The 15,858-nt window shown below is 42.0% G+C and overlaps 2 protein-coding genes across 4 annotated transcripts in view; one reads left to right on the top strand and one right to left on the bottom strand.

Moving 5' to 3' along the window:
- MYO1C (myosin IC) overlaps positions 1 to 14,288 on the top strand; it is a 59,385-nt gene extending 45,097 nt beyond the window's left edge. For all 3 annotated transcript variants that reach the window (XM_072882323.1, XM_072882322.1, XM_072882321.1), the window contains exons 13-32: positions 386 to 466; positions 862 to 953; positions 2,084 to 2,178; positions 2,401 to 2,447; positions 2,728 to 2,808; positions 2,996 to 3,101; positions 3,613 to 3,730; positions 3,952 to 4,065; positions 4,247 to 4,323; positions 4,487 to 4,555; positions 4,997 to 5,081; positions 5,296 to 5,455; positions 6,255 to 6,338; positions 8,092 to 8,185; positions 8,289 to 8,344; positions 8,827 to 8,962; positions 10,546 to 10,616; positions 11,057 to 11,154; positions 11,411 to 11,510; positions 12,566 to 14,288. In XM_072882323.1, the coding sequence (XP_072738424.1) occupies positions 386 to 466; positions 862 to 953; positions 2,084 to 2,178; positions 2,401 to 2,447; positions 2,728 to 2,808; positions 2,996 to 3,101; positions 3,613 to 3,730; positions 3,952 to 4,065; positions 4,247 to 4,323; positions 4,487 to 4,555; positions 4,997 to 5,081; positions 5,296 to 5,455; positions 6,255 to 6,338; positions 8,092 to 8,185; positions 8,289 to 8,344; positions 8,827 to 8,962; positions 10,546 to 10,616; positions 11,057 to 11,154; positions 11,411 to 11,510; positions 12,566 to 12,592 (1,791 nt within the window). In that variant the 3' untranslated portion in view covers positions 12,593 to 14,288. The remainder of the gene's footprint in view (positions 1 to 385; positions 467 to 861; positions 954 to 2,083; positions 2,179 to 2,400; positions 2,448 to 2,727; positions 2,809 to 2,995; positions 3,102 to 3,612; positions 3,731 to 3,951; positions 4,066 to 4,246; positions 4,324 to 4,486; positions 4,556 to 4,996; positions 5,082 to 5,295; positions 5,456 to 6,254; positions 6,339 to 8,091; positions 8,186 to 8,288; positions 8,345 to 8,826; positions 8,963 to 10,545; positions 10,617 to 11,056; positions 11,155 to 11,410; positions 11,511 to 12,565) is intronic.
- Positions 14,289 to 14,871: 583 nt separating this feature from the next.
- YWHAE (tyrosine 3-monooxygenase/tryptophan 5-monooxygenase activation protein epsilon) overlaps positions 14,872 to 15,858 on the bottom strand; it is a 28,058-nt gene continuing 27,071 nt past the window's right edge. Inside the window, exon 6 of the mRNA XM_072882324.1 lies at positions 14,872 to 15,799. Within this exon, the coding sequence (XP_072738425.1) occupies positions 15,747 to 15,799 (53 nt within the window). The 3' untranslated portion in view covers positions 14,872 to 15,746. The remainder of the gene's footprint in view (positions 15,800 to 15,858) is intronic.

Genomic DNA, 15,858 nt, shown 5'->3' with positions numbered 1-15,858 from the left:
TAAGAGCCAATATCATTGCTTCCACTCTCTCCTTTGTAGCACCTCCTGCAGGCCAGAGGACAGATTAGAAAAGGAGCTGCTAATAATGGTCTGCAAAGTAAAGGAATTAAAGAGCTTTCCTTTTTCCTTTCTTTTCGAAACACTTTGGTAACGCTGTGTGATACAGCTAGAAGTGAGTAATGCCATTCCAATCCTTTACTCTGATAGAAAAAAATGCTCCTTAAAGGGAATGCTAGGAAAACAAATTTGATGAGTGAAAAAGCTTTCTTTCAAATTTGACAGAAAGATTATTTAACTAAGGTGCTGTCTGAAATGTTCTGAGATTTTCATGGTTTTTTCCAGTCTAGAATTTTTTTCACCCAAGTGTGATGTCTTGTCTTTGTAGTGGGAACCAGTTCAGTATTTCAATAACAAAATAATTTGTGATTTGGTGGAAGAGAAATTCAAAGGCATCATTTCTATTCTGGTGAGTTGACAACACCTTTTTAAATTAAAAATTTGGGGCAGTGTAGTGGAAAACAAGGGGAAGAACATGGGGGAAAAAAAAGGTCTAAGCTTGTGTTAGGATGATTTGGGCAGGTGGGAAGAGCTACGATACACTGAACAGGGACACCATTAAAAGTCGTATTGTATCGCTTCCATCTGCTCTCGGGAAAGAAGCTTCCAATCCAGGCAGTCTAGAAGGAGGGAAGTGTTTTTCCTTTTCAGATCAACAATTCATTTGTTGAACTAAGATCTGGCCTACCTGTTAAAAGGCCAAAGGGTCAAACTGGGACAGTGTTTCAGTGAGACAGAATTAGAGCTGGCCTGTGCGCTGACGAGCACAGTAGGAGATCACTACTAGAATGCACGTGTTTGTAGGATGAAGAGTGTCTGAGACCTGGGGATGCCACAGATACAACATTCTTGGAGAAACTGGAGGAAACTGTGAAGAACCACCCTCATTTTCTCACGTGAGTGTTCAGATAGCTGAGGGCAGTTATACTGGTGGGATCAAGTGTGTGATAGAGCCTAGAGCTTTATTCCTGGATAACATCAGAACTCATTGTGTGTATGGCAGTAGCATCCTAGGTATACTGGGTCCCACATAAGATGATCGTGTTTGCTTTTGCAAAGAGATTAGATTGTGAGTTAAGATAATACAGAATAAGTTGTCGAGAATAACTGCCTTGCTCAAGACTACGCTTCAGAATACAACAGGAGCAACAACACTCTTGTTACTGACTTGCCTCTTCACCGATCTCTTCCTGGCATCCTACTGCTAATATGTCCAAGGAATTTGCAGGCTTGCAGCTTCTTGGCTCTTCCAAGATCCGGCCCAATACTTCAGGTGTGACAAACTCTCTGGTTTGGAGTACTAGGCCAGATCATTCCCCAGCATTGATGGGGGAAGATGACTGAAGACTCAAGTCAGGCCTAGGAATAACTAGAACATGAAGCAGAATTTTACTGGTAAAAATAGTGTTCAGAGGTATATATGCATTAGCATGATTTCAGCAGCGTTAGCGCTTTTGAAATCCAGAGGGTTATATTGCACTAACTCACCTCTGTGCACATCTGCTTCCCAGATGATGCTGATACCCTCCTCTGACTCTGGTAACCTGCCCATATTGCTGCCACTCCAGTTCAGTGGGTGTGAATTCTATGTTTCACCTTTCAGATTGTTTACTTCTGTTTTGGAGCTCCAATTCTTACTGAATGCTCTGCTTGTGCTCAGATTAGGATCTGTACGGCATCTCAGGAGGATGCCAGCCCGCTGCCGGCATCTTCACTGCCCTCTTGCCTGCTGCCTCTACTCTAACTTGGTGTGCACACAGAACCATTCTGCAACCTCACCAGGAAGCTGAAAGTTCATCCATTTGAAATAAACATAAATACATTTTATGACATTTTTATGATTTGCTGGTTGATAACTCTTTATTTACTTGTGGTCTTGAAAATCAGCAAGTCAGATTTATTCCCCCCCTGGCTCTGTGTTCACGTAGTCCCACTCTGGGATCAAATGCCATAGTGCTTTTTGAAGTGAATCCCTCCCATGAAACAAATGTTTGTTTCTCATGAAGCTTCTTCACTTTCTCACCAGACACAAGCTCGCTGACCAAAAGACTCGCAAGTCACTGGGGCGGGAGGAGTTTCGGCTTTTGCACTATGCTGGAGAGGTCACCTACAATGTGGCAGGTAAGCGTGTGCATCATCTCTGCTGTCTCCTGCTCTTTTCTCCTCCTCCCATCCTCTGCCCTTTGAATTAAAACAGCTTCACTATATAGTAAAGAAAAATCTGGGCTTAGAATACATCCACGCATCATTTGAGTAACCAGATTAATTCCCATCTCAAATTCCTGCCTTGTGAAGTTCCTGTGGAACGGCGGTGGCAGCCTGAGCGGTTTCTTTTTCTTCCAGGTTTTCTAGATAAAAACAATGACCTTCTCTTTCGGAACCTGAAGGAGGTGAGTGTGGATAGAGGACGTTTCCAATACTCAGCAGAACGAGGAGTCAGGTTTAAAATGGGGTGGCGCCTGAGGGAAAAGATTCTTCTAGACTCCACCTGGAGAATGCGTGTCCATAGGCTGCGCTATGAAAAGACAAATTGAGGTGCCCAAAGTTCATTTTACTATTAAAAAGCAAAGCAAAACAAAAAAAAACCCCAAACAGTTTTGTCCCGTGTTTCTTTGATAGTTCTCTGAAGAATACTCTGTACTTTATCTCTGAAAATGTCTCTCTCTGCAGACCATGTGCAACTCTGAGAATCCTATCATAAATCAGTGTTTTGACAGGACAGAGCTGACAGACAAAAAGAGACCTGAAACGGTAAGAACACCAGAGCTGGATGGAAGTGTGGCTATTTCCCCTCTTTTAAAAGACATGTCCTGTCTAACATGGTAACCGAAATGCAAGCCTCTTACATTTAAAGCTGGGAGACTGAGGTTTGTTCTGCAGTCACAGGTACCAGCTGTAAGTCATCGCTTCATACATAGTTTTCTTTCTTTTCTCCTAGGCAGCAACTCAGTTTAAAAACAGCCTCTCCAAACTCATGGAAATTCTGATGTCCAAAGAACCCTCCTACATCCGTTGCATTAAACCTAATGATGCTAAACAGGCTGGTATGACCCTGGTGACTCTTCCTCTTTTCTACGACAGCTATATATAGACCGTTAGATCCCAGTCAGTGAGGCGCAGAAAAGAGCTCAAATGATGAAGTCCTGCAAGATTTTTTTCATTTTGGATCTGTGCCAGAGCTTCTTGCAGGGAGGTGGTGGCAGCACCAGCAGCCAGGAATCAGAATGGGAGCACTGGTGTTGGGTGGAGTAGGGTTATGTTTAAAGTGAAGAATTATTAACCTGCATAACTTCCTTTTAATGACCTTTATTCTCCCTCCTTTATGCACAGAACACCCTAAAGGAGAACTTCTTTTTGGAACTAAATATAAATGTATATTGGAGGGGGGGGGACACAAGAGTCACAAAGTAAGTTGTGTGGGACTTGCACCATGAGGATGGGTTAGAGGTTAAAGATAATTGTGTAAGAAATAACCAAGAACTGAACATTCCCCTTCTGCAGATGAAGGGACAGCTATACATTGATCACGTTTCTCTATTTTCATGCTCTCTCAAGATCGATTTGATGAAGTTCTAATCCGACATCAAGTGAAATACCTAGGGTTGATGGAGAACCTGAGAGTGCGCAGAGCTGGGTTTGCATATCGAAGAAAATACGAAGTTTTCCTGCAGAGGTAGGATTACCTTGGACTTCTCTCTCCCTGCTGCTCCCTTCCCGTCTTGGTCGCACAGATGTTGAGGCCGGGGAGCTGTTCTGAACAGCACAGAGGCAGCCCTTACACCTGAAAGACTTACTTTCTTGAGGGAGCGAGCGAGAAGCGTGGCCTCTCTCCATTCGCATTGCCCTGTATGGATTGGACTTCTCTCTAAGATTTCTTCTGCTGTCAATTTACAGGTACAAATCACTTTGTCCAGAAACATGGCCTACGTGGGATGGACGGCCCCATGATGGGGTGGCTGTACTGGTGAAACATCTTGGCTACAAACAGGAAGAATACAAAATGGGACGGTTAGTTCTTCTGTTTTCTTAATTTGAGATGATGAATCATGGGACATCCATGTCATTGCTTTTAAATAAGGCTTCTCTATCTAATGGGTGAGGAAAAGATTAGAGATCCCAAAGGGGATGCTAAGGGCAGGAAGCAAACTTCTCCGGCACATTAAACATAATTCTGCATTTCTATTTCTAGAACAAAGATTTTTATCCGCTTTCCCAAGACCTTGTTTGCAACGGAAGATGCTCTGGAAGTGAGGAAGCAGAGTCTGGGTGAGTCACGCACACGGCAGTAGCTTCATGGGCAGTTAGCTGTGTGTTTTCTGATAATTTTTTTCTGTTTGTTTAGGGGGATTTTTGTTTAAAAAGTTGACCCTTTTTCTGCCAAAATCTGCTTGGTCACAATTTCAAATTGCTGCTTTTCTTGCAATTTCAGCAACAAAAATGCAGGCCACATGGAGAGGTTTCTACCGTCGGAAGAAATTCCTGCACATGAAACACTCAGGTATGAGACAGACGAGAGGAAACTGCAGTGCTGTGTAATTGTATGGTTTGAAGTGGCCGTTGTTGTCAGAGATGACTTGAGTTTGATGTGCAAGGAGGAACATTCGCAAAGCCTTGCTGGAAGTAGAATGGAAGATGTTGGTGTGGTACCCATTCCTTCCCCCTTTAGTCTGTGAGACTCTGAGCAAGAGACGCAGACTTAACTCAAGTTCACCCAGCAGCCCCCATACAGCAGTTCCCACCTGCCAGCGTTTTTTTATTGACGTTTATCCATTGTATTGTATTGTTAAGAACTTAAATTATATTCTTTCCCATATGCCACGTTGAAGGCTGTTTACTTACAGAGCGGGCTTTCTTGAGCACTCTTTGTTGCCAGTTTTGTATGGAGTCAACACTGGGACAGAGGAGCTCACTTAGTGCAAAATCTTTGTATTATTTTTAGCAATAGCGATCCAGTCCTGGTGGCGGGGAACCTTGGGACGCCGAAAAGCTGCCAAGAAGAAGTGGGCAGTAGAGACTATCAGAAGGTGCGTAAAGAATAACCCAAGCCATCAAAGGGGTACTTATTTCTTAACGATAGGATGATAAGAATAAACTTTGTCACTACAGTATCAGAGGCTTTTTTAATAAATTACAACTATTAAGTAAATCCCAGAAAATGGTTTGGCTGGAAGAGACCTCTAAATATCTCCTATTTTGATCACTTTTCTAATTTTCTAACAAAATTTTCTTCTTCCTCAGGTTCATTAAAGGTTTTATTTACCGGAACCACCCTCGCTGCCCAGAGAACGAGTATTTCCTTGATTACATCCGCTTCTCCTTCCTGATGAACCTCAAGCGTAATTTACCAAAAAATGTTTTGGACAAATCATGGCCAACTCCTCCTCCATCACTCTGTGAGGTAGGCACAACTGCACCAGGGTCAGATGAATGGTCCGCAGGATGGAGGAGACTAATAGCAGTATTGAAGACCACGGGCCATGGGCCACCAAAGGCCTGAGGGGACCCTCCTGCTACCAGAGCAAGAACGAACCAGGTTCTCGCTCAAGTTCCACGCTGCATTAGCATCTCTACTAGTAGAATTAATCCACACATCATCACATGGGTGTAATTATAGCATATCTGTAAAATTGTTAGAGCTCTAGTATTGAAAGTTCTTGAGAGTGCGGTGCTGTTGCAACACCATTTTCTACTGGTTTTCTCATCTGTTTCTGAAATTTTCTTCCCTTTTGCTGTGAACAAATTAAGTTCCCTCTGGACAGTTAAATTGGCTGCAATGACAATGTGGTTGCCTGTGAAGAACATATTAAACTTCCTCTGTTGCCATTCTTACTCTGCATCTGGTAGAATTCGGTTTTTATCTGATCAAAACCAAATATTGCAGAAAGTCCCACTTACCTTACCCAAAGGTCCTTGTTTGTTTGGATTGCAGGCACAGCTGGAAGCAAGGAGGGACATAGTGTAAAGTGGAGTGCTCCTGGTATTCATTCTCCATTCTAAAGCAGTTGGAGAATGTTGTGGGGCAAACTCTCTTAGAAAGGTGGAAAACAAACCTCCTATTAGTTAATTTTAAAAGCGACTCTCAGTATTTTAATTCAGCAACACATTTTCTGCAGTTGCTTCTCCTCTGTCTTCACTGTTTGAATTGATTTGTCAGTAATTTTGAGCTATTTTCATTTATTGTGCAATTTCTTCTTCAGGCATCCCAGCTCCTGCGACAGCTATGTATGCAGAACATGGTCTGGACTTACTGCAAGAGGATCAGCCCAGAGTGGAAGCAGCAGGTACAAGACAACTGTACATTATTTCACAAACTACGCTGATGTTCCCAAGAACAGGAGGGGGTTCTCGGCATTATTTATTGTAAGAAATGAAGGAGGGGAACAGCTGGATGGGAGGGACACAGGTACTACTACAGAGGGAGGCACAGAAGCAGTGGTGAGATGGAGGAACTCTTGAATCACTGCATTCTTCGGTGGTTGGTTAACAGTTCCACAAGAACACTGTGATTTTGGTTTTTTTTTTTACATTAGAGACAAAAAACTAAAATACCAGAATGTGCATAAAATAAAAGAAAAAACATTATAGACATATTTCAATACATATTATTTAAACAGTGTTGTATATCCATGCCCCTATATAATTTCTATACTGAAAGGCCCTGCTGTTCTTCCCATGGAAGATAAAAATGTTAAGAAGCCACATTATTCTGCTTGTACCATATAAAGTAGAGAGCAAGAATTCTGCAGACACAAACCTAGTCATTTTCCAAACCGAGGAGACACACAAACAGTTACAGCTAAAAAGAATAAAAGTTATACTGAAATTTGATTGATCTTAGTTACGGAAAGGTAGGGGGAAGGAATTTTTTAAAATTAAAAAAAGCTCAGCGAAGGGACATAATAGGAAATGTATACATTAAACAGTTTAGATGTAACTTCCGAGATAATAGTAGTCTGTCTTTAAGCTTTTTTTTTATTGCATAGTATATCATACTGCTTATGAAGACCTGCAAACTATTGAGCACATGTAGTGAAATGCTTAGTTAGTGACTGAGCCTCTGATTAAGGACACAGGATTAATACCAGCCATTACTGAGCCAGAGGCGGAAACTCAGCAGAACACTTTCTTTTCCCCAGCAAACCAAACCCACTGATAATGAGTATCTTTTACCCACATTTTTACCTGTAAATAATCTCAGGTATTTTATACTGTGTAACATGCATTTGCCTTAAGTAAAGCAAACAGGATTTCCTGTTTCCTCGTTCCCCAGTTTTCTTCTTATTCTGAAGGAGCGCAAGTTAGGAGCCAAGAGCACAGGTCATATTTACAGTGTGGGGGGACTGTATCTTGGAGTACTGCCACTCTGAAAGGGACCAAAGGTTTATGGTGACTAATCATTTAAACAGGAACTCCCAAGGCAATACAGTAGCTAATTGAATCGTACTATTTGTCAGAGGATAAGGCAGAGAATGCTGAGTAGATCAGAGCGCTGTAATGAATGTGTTACATGGTACTAATAAGGACCTAACTTTTTCCTTAATACTTCAAGTGAAGATGTTGACTAGCTGAAAGGCTATAAATAATAATATAAATAAAAATAAACAAACATGAAAAAAGCCACATGGGGCAGAGCAGGAGAACAAACTGTTTAAGCTGAAGGAGGAAGAGGTTAAGAGAATCACTGCAGTGGGAGGATTCTGAGACTTTTTAAACATGGGCATTATCAAAATCCAGAGAGTAGAGGCCATGTCCAGATAAATTCAAACCAGAAATGAGATGCATGCTTTTGAGATGAAAGAGAAAGGGAAAAGGGAGGGAGGGGGAGGGGAATTTCTTTTCTACCCTAAAGATTGGGTAGCTGTTGAAAATGTAAGGGATGTATGGAATATTTTGTGACTAGTATGATTCAGGAAGTCAGAACTAGATGACAACTGCTAAAAAACCAAAAAGAGACCATCTCTTTTAAGACAAATTTATCTTTTTATTTAAGGAGACATTTTTTACTAAACAAGAATATATCTTTTGTCCTTGCAGTTGGAACAAAAAGTAATTGCCAGTGAGATTTTTAAGGGTAAAAAAGACAATTATCCTCAGAGTGTTCCTAGACTCTTCATCAACACGCGACTTGGTGAGTAGGTGTTGCCAAGTTTAACAGGAAGAAGAAGGGGGGGATTAATCTACTCTTGCTAGAAATTTCTCTTTCTGACCCCACCTCTTTGGTTTTAATACAGGTAACGAAGAGATAAATGCTAAAGTCCTTCAGGCTTTAGAAAGTGAAGCAATTAAGGTGAGATGTGTGTCCTAATACTTTTGTCAAGCTTCTAGAGTTATTCAGCAGAATATCAGAGGATTAGATTTCTGAAGAAAATATAGCAAGGATTTTAGATTATACTAAGCTTGTCATACCTTAGTCTATGGGAAGAGCTGATGCCTCAGAAATATGATTTTGAGATTTGGGCAAGTTTATGTCAGTTAAGAATTGAAGGGGTTGCAGCTGGCATGGCTAGAGAGGAAAGGAGCAATGAAGAAACCTACATAGACCAAAGCTAAACCTGGCTTTTTCAAGCCCACAGTCAGACAGCTGTAGTCAGTGTGTTATTTTTCAGAACTCCTCTAGGTCAACAAGGAAGTCTGTGGCAGGACTCAAAAGGATTGTCTCCAGTCCCAGCTTACCAACTGCTAGTCAGTACCTCCTGCAAGCTCTCTAGACTAGAGGGAAGGTAGCTGACAAACAAGTTGCATTTTTAGCACTGTTAACACTTATTTCAGTATGCAGTTCCTGTGATCAAGTATGACCGGAAAGGATACAAAGCAAGAGCACGGCAGCTGCTTCTTACTCAGAATGCAGTCATCATAGTTGAAGAATCCAAAATCAAACAACGAATCGACTATGCCAATCTGACAGGTGAGAACGGTAACATAAATGGGGTTTGGCTCACTTGACTGAAGTCAGACTTCATCTTGGCTACAGTTAAATAAGTAATAATAAAATAACCAATTTGTCTTTGTCCTGGACAAGAATGGAATTATCCGATACTGACAAGCACTTTAAGTCTGTAATATCTTGAAACTGAGTTTTTCTAAAATTATACTCCATAAAATGTCACAAAAATTACAAAATTCATCTCCCCCAAGCCTCCTCCTAAGTCATTTCCCAATTGCATATCACCACCACAGGGGAGTTGCACCATTATTACATAGCAGCAGCTTGGGACACTGCTACAGCTTTCAGCCCTCTAAGTATTTGACACAGACTTGATACTTTTAGAGGGGGGAACTTGGTCAGACAGAGAAAACTGCTGAGTCTGGTACACTGTAGTCATTACTTGGCTTTGTCTGAAACCTCTCACTTCACAGCCTCAGCTCCAGCTCTGCTACAATTCCTCTTTACAGCCAGTTTTGGTGCTAATCATTTCAACGTTAGCCTGATGCAACTAGCTACTGCATTTGTAACTGTCACCCTTTGAAGTGGTTTCCAAGGGCAACACTAATTTGGGGTTCTGTGACTCCCATAAGGTGCTGTTATGGCAGAGATGTATGTTTATCTCTGCTAGGGTTGAGCTAGCTCAGTTTAAATAGCTAATCTAGTTTCTATCTTGTGTCAAGATATTAAAGTCCAAAAATAAACTATGAAGAAACAGATGTTCCTGAAGCACAGCACAGTGCTCCTGAACTAATCCCTACCCACCTACCCCAGGGAGAGGATTTTTTTCATTTAGCAAACATGAGCAACTCATGGCAGAGGCTAAGCCTCTTGCTTACTGTATGGTCAGAAGGCACTGCTGGCTGGATGAGTAGAAATGCCAAATTCAGAGCCCGAGTCGGTCACAGTGCAGCATGAGAACATGCAGCAGCTCAGGACTGGATCTGTGAGGACCAATGCACCAGCAAGCGGGTGTGGGTTCAGCCTGTCCCCAAGCCTAGCTGCTGGGCAAGCAAGGAATTCACAGCAATGTCAACTTTCTGGAGCCAAGCTCCAACAGCAGCTCTGGCCTTTCTTACCACATGTTGGCAGTGTGGGGAAGACACCAGCAACCACACAGTTCCAATTGTCCCTCTCCTTCTTAGTACCCCAGCAATTACAGCACTCCTCCACCTACTGGGCTGCAATGAAGTATGTGTCCAGTGGGTGCTGAAAAGTAAAATCGTGGTCATAGGTCCCTTAACTGGCCAAAGTAGCTCTTTGTCAAGTCCATGAAGGCCATGACAGTTCGTAAACAGGCATTCTTCCTACTTCTGACAGACAGAGACATCTGAAAGTTCCTTTTCCATCTTAAAGAGCACAGTTATAAGCTGATTGTCTGTTACCTTGCAGCCTCTTCAGCCTCTCTGCTGGCATGTTAGCACAGTGCTTGTGTGCAGCTTCTCAGCTGTTGGGTTTCTTGGTGTGGGAACAACAGTTGCTGCGTTCCTGGGAGAGGTTCTGAAACACATGCAAGAATCCTAGTAGAGTTGTGTTGGGTGTCAAATGGCCATTCTCTATTGCAGGCATCTCCGTCAGCAGCCTGAGTGACAACTTGTTTGTGCTGCACGTGCACTGTGAGGATAACAAACAGAAGGTAGTGGGACTCATCCGTCATTTCTCCAGCCACCTCTAGAAAAAGTTTTAAAGGCACAAAGAGCAGAAGATCCAGCTGGGGGTGGGGAGGGCACACGTGGTGACATGTGTACACCTAGCTTTGTGCCAGCTCTAAGTAGCATTTCACTTGTATATACTTGTGCTCACAGATGGGGTTCACCAGTGACTTGTTCACCAACAGGATTGGTGCTGTCCCTTGCCCCCATTACTGATACCTTGTAAATAAATTAACTGCCATAGGTGCAGTGTGAGCCACAACAGAGGCCCCAGAGATCTCCACCAAGCCTGGTCCACTTACTTGGAGAAGCATCCCTCCATGCTAACCTAAGGAGATAGTTCTGTCCCTGTTAATTACAGGATAATATTTTGGTATACTGACACTGTAAAGCCATGATCATAAACCATTGTCTCTCCTCCCAGGGAGATGTTGTACTTCAAAGTGACCATGTGATTGAGACACTAACAAAAACAGCCATGCAGGCAGACAAAGTCAATAATGTCAACATCAACCAGGGCAGGTGAGTGAAGCCAAGCCCCTCTTGGGAGCTGCCTTGGTTTTCTTGTGTTGGTTCTGAAGAGAGCTCTGCTTCAGCACTCAAGGGCTACAGAAACATACCTATACAACATCAAAATGTACCTTAATTAAGGCTCCGTTTCCTTGAGCAAGCAGATCTATTGCAGCCAAGCATCAGTACAAAGCAGCCACTTACACAGGAACTAGTGGACAGGTCACAGATACTCATCAAATCTGTTCTTGTCTCTTTCTCTTCACAGCATAAAATTTACAGTTGGGCAAGGCAAAGAAGGCATAATTGACTTTATATCAGGATCAGAACTGCTTATAGCCAAAGCCAAGAATGGCCATCTAACAGTGGTGAGTACAGGCTGAGGTTGGTAAGAAATGGTAGTTCACTTACAGTGGATCCAAACCCAGATTTTGGCATTAAACCATATTTGCAGCAGATGGACACAGGCCACACAACTTTCTTGCTGGATGCACTGCCCTGGTCTACCAGCCTTTTCCCTAGTTGGAGCTGTGCATTGTACTTCTCTTCTTGCATTTTTGAGAGACTGCCAGGCTTACTCAAACTCATCAAGTGGTTGTCCTATCAATCACCTTCCCCCCCCAAGATTTAGGCTATAATGCTATATACTTTGTTGCAAATCAAATTTTAGAAAGACATTTAAAAACACAGGAAGAAAAAAAAAATCCTCTTCCCTTCTCAGATTGTTAGTAGTCTTCCTGCCAGTCATAGTCATGCAACTGATTGACTGATGCATTGTCACATTAAAGGTTATTCAGAAATAAATCCAGGACACATTCAGACTGCACTCACTCCCCTTCCAGCATCAGAGCTAAAAGAGTGAGCTCCCCTGTCCTACTGCAGACTGACTAGCCTCAGAACAGCACTCAACATTTCCACTTTGCTCTTCACTGAAACAGTCCATCCTATAGAAGGCCACAAATGGAGCACTGCCAAAGGACTTCCTTGCTCTATGAAATGCCTATAGACTGTACACAGTTAAAGCAATTAAATTTGCATAAGCATGCTGAAATGAGGATCAGGCTGCTTTATTTGCCATCAGTAACAGCAAACCAAGTAACTTCTTAGACTATGAAGAAGCACATCCCATAATTTTTTCCCCCAGCCTTTTCAAACCATCCCTAGGAACAAGTTTTTAATATAACCACAGGCACTGGGGCGTTAAGAGCACCGTGGACTGCTCTAACTTACTGAATTGCCAATATCTTATTTCCTGCTGAGACTGGCCAACTTCAGAGTAGAGCAGACTTTACATACTGTGGCCTATCAGCTTAATGCTACAAGCCAGTCTTTGGTGCACTTTGAAGATGTTTAGGACCTAAAACTGTTACAGCATCTTTTGTTTTCAACACACTCTAGCTTGCTTGTCCTTCTCCTCCTGCAGGTTGCTCCTCGTTTGAATTCTCGATGATAAAACGTGCCACCACACCAGGACCTTTTCCTCCGTCACTCTGACTGTACTCTATAGAATTGGCTGGACATTGTTCCCAGAAAAATCCCCCCCCCTCCCCCCCGCTTTGCTCATTTTGTTTATTGTTACCAAAGACCTGCACTTTCAGAAAAAAAACCCACAAAAATACATCTTGCTTTCTTGTCTTAATATAAAAGTTCCAAAAGAAAGGCCTTCTCTTCCTTACCTTAGTGGCAAACGCATGGGTCCAACGCAATGTCTGTGAAACTGTGGCTCATGAAACACATTCAGCTGGGCTTTGAGGGAGAGGTAGCTCTGACTCTATTAGAGTTTAAGCCCTGATGGAAACGACCAAAATTTGTGCTTGTCATCATCAAAAAGCACAATCAGAAAACAAGTAACTCTGCTGCTTTGTCAGCCAAATCAATGAAATGCCAAACTTTATATTCAGAAAGAATGTTTTATGAAGAATTTTGCTCCGAGATGTTTTGATGCTTTGTGTTACAATATATTAAAGCCATATTGTGTAAATGAGTAAAACCCTGTAAATACTTTATAGCTGAGTATGAGAGATGCACTACAAGAAATGGAGTTGATGTGGAAACTTCTGTGTTTTAGATTTGGAATTTTTGTTGTTTTTAGTTTATGATTATAAGATATTAACCCAAGAAAACCCATCATGTAACTTCTTCACCGATCTGGATCCAGAGACTTACCTTTTTTGGAAGTCACCTGTCCCATTTCTTGCTCCGTAGTGATATTTTTATACTGTAGAAACTTTTTCATATCCACACATCCAAACAAAAAGTAATACAAACTGCAGAGGCCACCACTTCTCTATGCTGCTCTAGGCTGGAAATGAAACCTGTAGTCCTGGCCACAGGATGTGCACGAGCTTTCCTTCCCACCTTGTACCTGTCTGGGGGTCACCACTGCCCCTTCCCCCACACAGCTCATCAGGCTCAGAGCAGCACCTACAGAAAAAGTTGCTTTTCTTCTTGTTTTTAGCGATAACTGGAAGTTCGAGTTCCCACAGTAAAGCTCCACAATGTTTATACAAATGCCTCTCAGTACTGCCTTAAAGAGGAAGAGAGGGCTAGTTCAGCACTGCTGGCATTACTGACCAACTGCTGACGGCTCCTTTGCATGGAAGCATCTTCCTAAGCAAGCTGTGTCACTTCAATTCTAACCCAGCGCTAGAAGGGATATGCGTTTTGAATGCTAACTGGTCTCAGACTGCATCACAGAGGTTAATACCAAGCACCTTCATTTAACAAAGAACCCAAACGGCTACAGTGTGGACAGCTATGTGTCAAATACCTGCCGACTGCAAATCACAGCTCCAGCTTCCATTTCCAAGTTCTAGACCTCAAACAGTGCATTTTGCACTCTACTTGCCTTAGAAATCCTTCACGTTCCACCTCTATCCTGATGCAGTAGCAACAACAGTTACAGTAAGCCCCAAATAAAATATAACCAAACATGTTGCCACTCACATACCATCGGCTCAGTCTCCTACTTTTTGGTTTCTGACATTATGCAATTATCAAACACTGCCCCAGGCCTGGAATGCTGTATACACTGTAGTACATATACACTATGTATGTACTGTATATGCTAGAGTGTATATGCTATACAATGCTGTATACGCTATTATATAACCTCTTCAAGACTGCTCTCAATAAATTTTTACAAAAAAAACCACACTGTGTCTTTGTTGTAGAAAGTGTTTCACCACATTTCTTAATTTTTTGAGAGGGAGGGTATGATTTTGTTTCCTCACAGTCCTGCTGTGAGGGATTGTCTCACAATCCCTGCTCAATCTCTGGTTCTTGGGCCCAATCTATCTACACAGAGGATAGCCCTGCTACCGTTAATTACACAGAGTAGATTATTCCTAGAGATTTCCAGGACATCATTAAGATAACATGTTTCCCTTCTCACCATTTACATATAACTGGACTGGATGAGAAGTGCTAAGGGCAAGTGAGAGGAATGCAGCAACCAGATCATGGTTTTTTGTGCACTCAGGTAGGGAAAGACTGAATAAATGGTGTGGAAGAGCTTTTGACTCCTGATGCAAAGCAGGCTGTCTTCTAGGAGGCTGGCCTCACGGCTATACTACTTACGCACAAGACTGGGATCTTACTTTATCTCATGTCTGAAGAACAATGCTGTTACTTCTCTTTCTCTCTCTCCCCCTCCAAATGTTCCTATTACAAGCAACAAAGGAAAGTTATTCTTGCTGAAATAACTAAAATGTAAAAGAAAGTCATAGTAATATTTGGCATTTTTAATTTAGGTTTGTTTTATTTAAGTTTAATGTTAATTCCATGCTGTGTTTCAGTAAGAACAATACAGATTCTGTATCTGTGGCTCCAGTCAGATATCCAGTAGTACAAATTAGCTTCAAGTTACACATACTGAATGAACAAAAGAGGTTGAGCGAGCGAAGGGAGATGGGGAACGGGGAGGGAGAAAGAAAAAATATTGAACACGCATGCAGGCTTATCAATGCCACCTTCAATGCTAACCTGCTTTGAGGAAAAGTAAAGAATAGGCAAGAATGAGCAGCCACGGATTGTTGAACTGTTACCAGCACCATGATTTTCAGCAACATTTCAGCAGTTTGGAAACTTTTGTTTTTATACAGTAAAACCACTACAATATATGTCCCAATGCAACCTGTAACTTCAAGCTAAACACCCAATTAAGTTTAAACATTGGTATAAAATTCAGTTTAAACAGTTATAAAAAAAGAAAAATGCCACCACATGCGCACTACCTTGCCATAACAAATCTCTCCCCTACAAGTCTAACGGCCTTCGGGTGTGACATCCACTTCTAATGGCAATCTCGCCACATCTGGCAGGAGACAATACAGTAATGCTGAAAGAGCCTTTACATAGTCCTGTTAGTGTCTTAAAGAACCTAAAAGCTGGCACCAGTAAAATCCACAGAAATTCACTCTTGCCTTTAAGAACTTTTAAACTGTGTAAAAAAAATAAAAATAAAGAAACCCAACAGGGCAGGAACCTAAATTCTGAGACCCAATGTAAAAGTCAGATTTGGTGGTTCTCAGAGTGACACTGAGGGTTTTTGTGGGAAAGGGGAAGGGTGGTCAGAGATGGGTTCTCTTGTTGGCCTTTGTGTCTCACTGGTTTTCATCTTCCACATCCTGCAGCGCTTCTTTATTCTGTTCTTCACCTATAAAAGTGTTTAAAGTAAGGAAGACGTTAACTTTTAAAAATGAGACCTGCAGAATG

Source organism: Ciconia boyciana, chromosome 17, assembly GCF_034638445.1.
Source record: "Ciconia boyciana chromosome 17, ASM3463844v1, whole genome shotgun sequence".
NCBI classification, from domain to species: Eukaryota; Metazoa; Chordata; class Aves; order Ciconiiformes; family Ciconiidae; genus Ciconia; species Ciconia boyciana.
Note: the sequence above shows the minus strand (reverse complement) of the source record. Positions and strands in the feature narration are given on the sequence as shown.